The 9,053-nt window shown below is 42.0% G+C and overlaps 1 protein-coding gene across 3 annotated transcripts; it reads right to left on the bottom strand.

Moving 5' to 3' along the window:
• Window positions 1-3,337: 3,337 nt before the first annotated feature.
• Window positions 3,338-8,666, bottom strand: LOC100136153 (beta2-adrenergic receptor). Of its 3 annotated transcripts, XM_036936676.1 has the most exons (3): window positions 8,488-8,666; window positions 6,716-6,761; window positions 3,338-6,602 (listed from the first exon to the last, which is right to left on the bottom strand). In XM_036936676.1, the coding sequence occupies exon 3, from the start codon at window positions 6,597-6,599 to the stop codon at window positions 5,370-5,372; it is 1,230 nt and encodes a 409-aa protein (XP_036792571.1). In that variant the 5' UTR covers window positions 6,600-6,602; window positions 6,716-6,761; window positions 8,488-8,666; the 3' UTR covers window positions 3,338-5,369.
• Between the last annotated feature and the right edge of the window lie 387 nt (window positions 8,667-9,053).

The following is a 9,053-nucleotide window of genomic DNA, read 5'->3' as shown; positions in this document are numbered from 1 at the left end:
TCAATGACAGTCAATCAATTAGCCCATGTCAGCTAACATATTTTTCAGATTGCTAGGTTAGTCTAGCCAGCTATTTAAACCTTGTAGTAATCATGGCCAAATTACTGACCCATGAGCCCTGACCTCCAGGGGCCGCATTGATTTTGTTAGTCAATCTCACTCAGATATCATATGAACATTCCATAAATGGCAACATGTGACTAATTTGAGGAAATGATCTTTAAAACTATAACATTTTCTCTCTACTCAATGGCAAAATGTGTAGAATTGCAGGAAATTAACTTGAAAACTGCAAATGTTCTGACCCTGGAAGGGAGGATCTCATATCAGTGGAATTTAGGCACATTTTGATGGCCAAACTGGGTAGATGTAATAGACTCCTCGATTAGCAGTGTATTACGACTAAGCCCTCCCTATTCCAGAATTCTGATGATGAATATGCCATGAAACCATCATTTTCTCTCACCCTTCTACCAGTTGCCAAGCACAGCAAGGCAGATATTAATTGTAAGCATGTGTGAGTTCAGCCGGGTTTAAATGTGTTGTCAGTCTTTTGGTTTAAATGTTTTTTATTTAAAAAAAAGTTGAAATGTCTCGTTAGTCTTAAATAGTTTATTTGTAGTGACTTGGTGTCAGACATTTAGCTTCAAAACCCTAAACACTGTCTGGCAAAGCACTATTTTATAATCTGTTAACTAACATTTGGTATTATAAACACTACACTATTGTACATAGTACAACTATGACCTTTTCTCAGCATGACCTGTAACCTGGATATAAGCAGCTGGACAGGATGACGCGCAGCACAGGAGGACAAAATGGTGGCACATTTCAAAAAGCATATTCAGTCTATGGCTACATGCTGTGCAGCGCGTCCACTACAGCTGGCCGACAGTGATGTAAACAGATGGTGAACATCATTCTCTTCAAACAATGTGAATCAGAGGGCCTGAAAAACCTCTAAATGATTAACTCATAGCTCTCAGAGCAGAGTGTCAAAGCAGAGAAATGCAAAACATTGGACTTTGGCCATATCTCAGACACTGTCAGATCGGTCTGTGTCACTGGTCTCTATTGTGGCTACCGGTCTATGACCCTGGCCAACATTCCTGCCTGCTAGTGTCCAGCCTCATAGGGCTCTGTTTAAGCACTGGGCGTGTTGCTTTGTTCTGGGGAATTAAAGTGAGACAATCTGTCAACAGGTGGGGCATATTTACTGGATAGGGTCTGTTTACTACAGAGCAGACCAGAGAACACCCAGGAAATCTTTCCTCAGTGTCTTTGGGTTACCGGCTGATGCCCCACTGAAATAATCTAATAAGAAATTCACACAACTAACTTGTCTGTGTGTTTCAGTGTGTGTATGTGTGCGTATTTTAGAGAATGTCTAGATATATTTGTTGAAAATAGATGCTAACAGATTCATACAACTTCAAAAAGTATATTTTACCATTTAAGAACAATAAACAATTTATTAAATAAAAATACTATGTCACATTAGGTTAACCTTTATCTAATTCCCCAGAGTCAGATGAACTAGTGGATCATTTTTATGTCTATGCGTGCAGTTTGAAGGAAGTTGCTAACTAGCGCGAGCGCAATTGCTAGCTAACGTTAGCGCAATAACTAGAAGCTAGTATAGTATCGTCAGCAATTGCGCTAACGCTAATTAGCATTGGCTCGCAAAACTACCTCTAACTTATTGGACGCGGAGACATAAAAATTATGTCAATGAGTTCATCTGACTCTGGGGAAGTAGATAAAGGGCCTCATTGCCAAAATCCAGAAGTATCCCTTTAAGCTAGAATCCTTAGTTGCTACACCCATTTTGGACCTATATATTAATGAAATAAACCCATTGATTCTTGAAGAATATAACTTATAAGTGCCTATTACCCTGCTATAACCCAAAATACAAGCTTGTTTTACTCCAATGTTTGTAAACAATATAACATAAACAAACACTGTATAGCCTCAAAACAATGTTATCACTATAATATTGATATCATGGATGATCACTCCTTACATCCATTGCTCTGTCTATAATTTTGAGAGTGATTACATTTCTCCATACCCATCCCTCAGCTTTCAACCAAAACACAGCCAGGGTGACCAATTTGTTATTGTTTTAAATAAGGATTCTAGCCTTAAATAAGAATAATTGTGAACAATTACCTGGAGTAATAGTGACTGGTGCTGGACTACTTCCCAAATACCATGTGACCGTCAAGCAGCATGGAAAATGCTGCCGTCACCACAAAATGTCACCTCCGGATTCTGTTCTTGGTCAGCAGTAGAGGTCTCTCCAGTTACCATATAAATCACCTCTGTTTATGAGAAGATATACAGTAACCACAACACTGGCTGGCAGCAGCAGACCCACGGGCAGATACAGTGCAACAATGCAGAAAGAAGCCATGGCTTTACAATGGTAATAGCAAATCCAGAATGCTGGAAATACGTTACACTTGCAGAATCATTTGACACGACTGAAATATACTGTACCTGCAATTGAAACTGTACTGTACACTTTCCTTTTTTTTTGGACCATTTTACCAACATGGCACAGCTACAGTGTGGAACCTGCAATGCGGGAACCGCTCAGGGGCATTAGATTGTGACTCATTTCAGGCCAGCAGAGATTGAGAAATGTAAACTCAGTTCCTTTGATCAGTGCTCAGGGGCCCCATTCCACCCTACAGTGGAGAAGGTCATGATCTGTGAAAAAGAGGAGCTGCTCTTCAGTGCAGTGTTGCTGTTTAACATGGACGCAGCTGTTTGCATGACATCTCTGTAGTCTCCTTCCCGGAACAGATTTTTTTAAACCCCTGCAGAGGGAAGTCTGTGGGGAGCTGTGGGCATGTGCAAACAGCTGTGGGCATGTGCAATGTTGTGTTGTCCATGGAATCCAGGCACAATGTCCAGTCCCATAATGTAGGACATTGGCCTTAGCAATAGACTATCATACAAAATAGTGGTGAGTGATCCTTCTGTCTGCTGAGTAGTTAACAGCACTACCAGCGGTGGACAGGTTCTCACCCTTTACACAGAACCGGGTCTGAATGTAACAAAAATGGGTTTAATATCAGACATGTCACATGTCAGACATGAAAAGACACAGATCACAAAATGAAATGTTAATATTTCCAGCAAATATTATATTTAGCAAAAATTCCCACTGTTAAATATTCTGCCTTTGATAACTCACTGAGAATGTAATTTCATTTGGCAAATGACAAAAGTTTTCAGTGGAATGAAATAATTGTATAGGTAAATATCTAAGCCCATGTCTCTCCTACTTTTGTGTGTGGCTGAAGTTGACAATACATTCATGGTAACATTTTGCGATGTTAGGATAATACATTATTCACATGTACAGTACATACATCAAAGTGTCCTCGTGTCCATAAAAAAAGGGGGTGGGTTTGTGAGTTACCACACACGGTACGTCATCTTTTCCTATGAATTCAAAGCTTCAAAAATTGTCTAAACACAGTCATACTCATACAGTTAGCACAGGTACATACAGACAGACACATACACACACATAGCTATCCAAACAATTGTAAAGTAATAGGATTTAGTATAGGCCTATATACTAAGAAATGTTTTAAATAATTATGAACATTTACAGCAAGTGAACATTTTAGATTAACTTTTTTCACTTGGCTGACATGATGCAGTCTGCGAATACATTGTAGTGCAAGTACACTGTGTGCTACACCGTTAACCTAGTTCATTACAGCCTGAATGTGATACCAAGGTTTCTATTCATTAACACCTGGACAAAATCCACCCAGACTCCTACATCATTCATCACTACTGTGGCGGCAGATAGCCTAGCTTTTAAGAGCATTGGTCCAGTAGCTGGAAGGTTTCTGGTTCAAATCCCTGAGGTGACTATGGTGAAAAATCTGATGTGCCCTTGAGCAAGACACGTAGAATTGCTTCTGTAAATTGCTCTGAAAATCTTACAGTTTATCTTCCTCAGACAAGAATGTGTGCAGGTTATGCCGATGCTATAGTGTAGGGGTTTATTTCCTTATATTTTTTAGCTAGTCAGTACATTGTGTAAATGTATGGTACACTTTAATTGTATCCCCAATCAGACAGTTTGTCCAGGAATCTCTGTAAACACTGAAACTTCACAGCAACAACACAAGAGCAACATTAACGGAGAGCAGCACAATAACATCAGCAACAGTTCTCAGTATCCACGCTAGTCATTTAAAAGAAAACCAGCACGGTAGAGTGTGAAAGCAATCCCTAAACATAGCTTTACAGACTAAGTATACTGGCTGGATATTGGTATCAGAATGACGTACAGTGGTGGCCACACTACCCAGCATTAAGGTATTGCTGCTCTGACCACTGTACTTGCAAGGGGTTACTGAGTCACAAAAGTAAGGTCCACACTAAAGGCTTCTGTCTGTGTGTCCTTATTCACTGTCTGAGAGGCGACAGGACAGGCGTCTGTAACCTCAGTTATGAAATGGTGATATTGGGGGGGGGTGAAGGTTGAGGTATTGAAGAGTGGTTGGAGGAATGGGGCAACGTGTGTGGTGTAGCTGGTAATAGCGCCTGCCTGTGATTATGTGCACCTGCTGTCCCTCATCAGAGTTGGATTTCTGGGCCATGGCAGAGGGAGTGTATAGAATCACACAGACAGAAGTCCCTGAGCTGGCTCTGGGAGAGACCCAGATCAATATGGAATGTGTTACATACAGAGAGCTGGCTACAGCCAGTAGTGGGGGTCACAGATATTACTGTTAACCCTGATTTGATCTCTTGTTCTGCCTGTTAATTCTCTCCTACCTCTCCTACCCTGGCATTTCCATCTCATTCAGCCCGCTGCCAGTAAAGAACAGTCAGTTCAACTAACAACATTATTCATTTTTCATACAACATACAAACAGACTATAATTATTTGTTCTCGGAGCTCTAAGATAAGGAGCTGAATCGAAAATGATGCTGATGAGGTAATTTGTTTTTAACTTAGAACAATATAACAAATGTTTGTGCAACTGAACTTGAAACTTGAACCTAGTACCTGAACCGTGGTGTTCATTTGCACACAGGAGTAAGCACTAGAGAACATAACATGTGCACGTACTCATGTCCACAAACCACACACATACACACACATGATTACATCCGCAAACCATAGACTTCCTATGTATTTTGCAGACTTTGTTCAATATTAAGAGGGAAAGTATTAAACATTTAATAACCTACACATTACTAGAATAATATTCTTATAGTAATGCATTTAAATATGGAAATAGATTCACATGTCATTTCCTATCCCGTGTCTGCATACCGGGTCTGACTAAACGAGAAAGACAAGTCTCATTGTAACACCCTGCGCTTCAGACAATGGAGGCAAGAGGAGGATTATTGCAATACCCGTTTATGTTGGTGACACTAGACAGAGAGCCCAGCTCCACGGTCCCAACATTATGTGAAAGACTGCCTGGCTTGTCCTTGGGGCTTAGGCGCAAGCTGTGACCCCTATATATGTATCCATTGGTGGGGAAAGCAGCCCCTCTCAGGCACAGAATCTCCTGGAAGGCATACCTGAACTCAGGACTCCTGCAGTATATGAGGGGGTTGAACGCTGAGTTGGCGTATCCTATCCAGTTTAATATCCTGAAAGGCATTTTAATGTTGTCCACCTTCCAGATGGTCACCACCACATTGAGCACAAAGAAGGGCAGCCAGCAGAGGGTAAAGGTGCCCATGATGATTCCCAGCGTCTTTAGGGCTTTGTGTTCCTTCAGACAGAACTTAGGTCTCTTTCCGTTCCCCCCTCCTCCGCCGCTCCCGTCCCCACCATCCTGCCCCTGGTTGTTGTCAATCATCTGGGCATGGAAGCGCCCCTCGCTGCCACGGATCTTCTCCAGCTGCTTCCTGGCCTCCTGGAAGACGCGTCCGTAGACAAAGGCCATGACCGCCAGGGGGATGTAGAAGGAGACGACGGAGGAGGCTACGGCGTAGGCAGCGTTGGTGTTGAAGTCACAGCAGTGAGCATCTTCCAGGCAGCTGAGCGCCTCGGGCTCATCAGACACCCACCACTTCATGTGGATGGGCAGGAAGGAGATGAGGGCGGCCACCCCCCACACCGTCACCACCACCACGCACGCCTTGCGCTTGGTCAGTAGGGATGGGTAGCGCAGCGGCGACGTGATGGCCAGGTAGCGGTCCAGTGCGATCACACACAGCGTCTCGATGCTGGCCGTCACACACAAGACATCCGCCGCCGTCCAGAACTCACAGAGAAAGCTGCCAAAGTGCCAGGTGTTGAGGAGGATGTAGCAGGCGCCGAAGGGCACCACCAGCAGGCCCATGACCAGGTCAGCACAGGCCAGAGAGGTGATGAACATGTTGGTGACCGTCTGCAGCCGCTGGAAGCGCACGATGGCGGTGATGACCAGCACGTTGCCAAAGACGATGCACATCACTAGCAGGGCCATGAGGATGCCTAGTAGCACCGCTACAGCCTCGCTGTACTCCGAGTAAGACCACTGGCGAGACGATGAGTTCATCTCCACTGATAGATCTGATAGGTTGAACACGGCAGGCGTGCTCACACTCTCCATGATCTATGGCCCAGTTGAATCAACAAACCACAGGAGATAAGAAACGTGTTGTCAAAAGGACCCATAAAACAAAGAATAAATAGGCAAAAAAAAGTATGTGAACCCTTTGCAATTACCTGGATTTCTGCATAAATTGGTCATCCGATTTGATCTGATCTTCATCTAAGTCACAACAATAGACAAACATAGTGTGATTTAAACTAATAACACACAAATTATTGTATTAATCTTGTCTATATTGAATGCATAATTTAAACATTCACATTGTAGGTTGCGGAAAGTATGTGAACCCCTAGGCTACTGGCTTCTCCAATAGCTAATTGGAGTCAGGAGTCAAGTCAGCTAACCTGGAGTCCAATCAATGAGGCGAGATTGGAGATGTTGGTTCGAGCTGCCTTGCTCTATAAAAAACACTCATAAAATTTTAGTTTGCTTTTCACAAGAAGCATTGCCGGATGTGAACCATGCCTCAAACAAAAGAGAACTCAGAAGACCTAATATTAAGAATTGTTGACTTGCATAAAGCTGGAAAGGGTTACAAAAGTATTTCTAAAAGCCTTGATGTTCATCAGTCCACGGTTAGACAAATTGTCTATAAATGGAGAAAGTTCAGCACTGTTGCTACTCTCCCTAGGAGTGGCCGTCCTGCAAAGATGACTGCAAGAGAACAGTGCAGAATGCACAATGATGTTAAGAAGAATCCCAGAGTGTCAGCTAAAGACTAACAGAAATATCTGGAACATGCTAACATCTCTGTTGACGATTCTATGATACTAACAAGAATGGTGTTCATGGGAGGACACCACGGAAGAAGCCACTGCTGTCCAAAAAAAACATTGCTGCACGTCTGAAGTTTGCAAAAGTACACCTGGATGTTCCACAGTGCTACTGGCAAAATATTCGGTGGACAGATGAAACTACAGTTGAGTTGTTCAGAAGGAACGCACAACACTATGTGTGGAGAAAAAAGGCACAGCACACCAACATCAAAATTCCAACTGTAAAGTATGGTGGAGGAAGCATCAAGGTTTGGGGCTGCTTGCTGCCTCAGGGCCTGGATAGCTTGCTATCATTGACGGAAAAATGAATTCCCAATTTTAACAAGACATTTTGCAGGAGAATGTTAGGCTATCTGTCCGCCAATTGAAGCTCAATAGAAGTTGGGTGATGCAATGGGACAACGACCCAAAACACAGAAGTAAATCAACAACAGAATGGCTTCAAGAGAAGAAAATACACCTTCTGGAGTGGCCAAGTCAGAGTTCTGACCTCAACCCGATTGAGATGCTGTGGCATGACCTCAAGAGAGCAGTTCACACAAGACATCCCAAGAATATTGCTGAACTGAAACAGTTTTGTAAAGAGGAATGATCCATAATTTCTCCTGACCATGGTGCAGGTCTGATCCGCAACTACAGAACATGTTTGGTTGAGGTTTTTGCTGCCAAAGGAGCCTCAAACCAGTTATTAAATCCAAGGGTTCACATACTTTTTCCACCCTGCACTGTGAATGTTTACACAGTATGTTCAGTAAAGATGAAAACATATAATTGTTTGTGTGTTATTAGTTTAAGCAAACTGTGTTAGTCTGATGAAGATCAGATCAAATGTTATGACCAATTTATGCAGAAATCCTGGCATTTCCAAAGGGTTCACATACTTTTTCTTGCCACTGTATATAGGCTTCTGTATATGTAAAGTATATAAAGTCAAGATAGGATGCATAAGTTAAGTTGGATATGAATTCTGAAATATTTCATCCAAGATCTCTTAGAGGCAATTGTATTTCAAATATCATAAAGAAAATTCTAACTTCATTCTTAATGCATTTGCTCAATCAGAAAACACAAATAAATAAATCATTTCATCTTTAAAGCCATTTACCCACCTCCAAATGTTCTCCTGGTCTCCCATAAAATCTAAAAGTATTCCTTTTTTTTATGTTGTAGCTCCCATTATGCGTTTGTACTTCATTCGAAATGTTTTTGGCTGACTGCCTTCTCCCTTCCTCTTTTGCTGTGTCACACACTCACAGTCCCACTTTGCTCTGTGTTCTAAAACACCACTCTCTCTCACTGTTGAATGTAGCTCCTGATCTAGTCATAGCCCTTATAGCAGGCAAGAATGACATCACACTCTGGCAGCAGCCAATCAGAAGGCTGGTAGACAACAGGAGCAGTGAATAAGGGCCTTTTAGCACAGTACGACGTTTTTTTCACTTAAACAAGTGAAATTGCAAACATGTTTGTATTTGTAATATTTGTTCTATGTAATCAGAAAAATCTACTACTGAAGGCAATATGATAGTGATAATGTTTCTGAGAGCAAATGCTGTATGTCAAACTTTTTTTTTTTTACATTGAAAGGGAAAAGTCATTCGCATAGCAACATAATTAGTATTGCAACAAGCTATGTTGGAGACAAGCACAATAAACAAACAAGCAATTATGTACA

This window comes from Oncorhynchus mykiss, chromosome 12 (genome assembly GCF_013265735.2).
Source record: "Oncorhynchus mykiss isolate Arlee chromosome 12, USDA_OmykA_1.1, whole genome shotgun sequence".
In the NCBI taxonomy this organism is placed as follows: Eukaryota; Metazoa; Chordata; class Actinopteri; order Salmoniformes; family Salmonidae; genus Oncorhynchus; species Oncorhynchus mykiss.
This window is presented reverse-complemented; position numbering and strand designations above follow the sequence as displayed.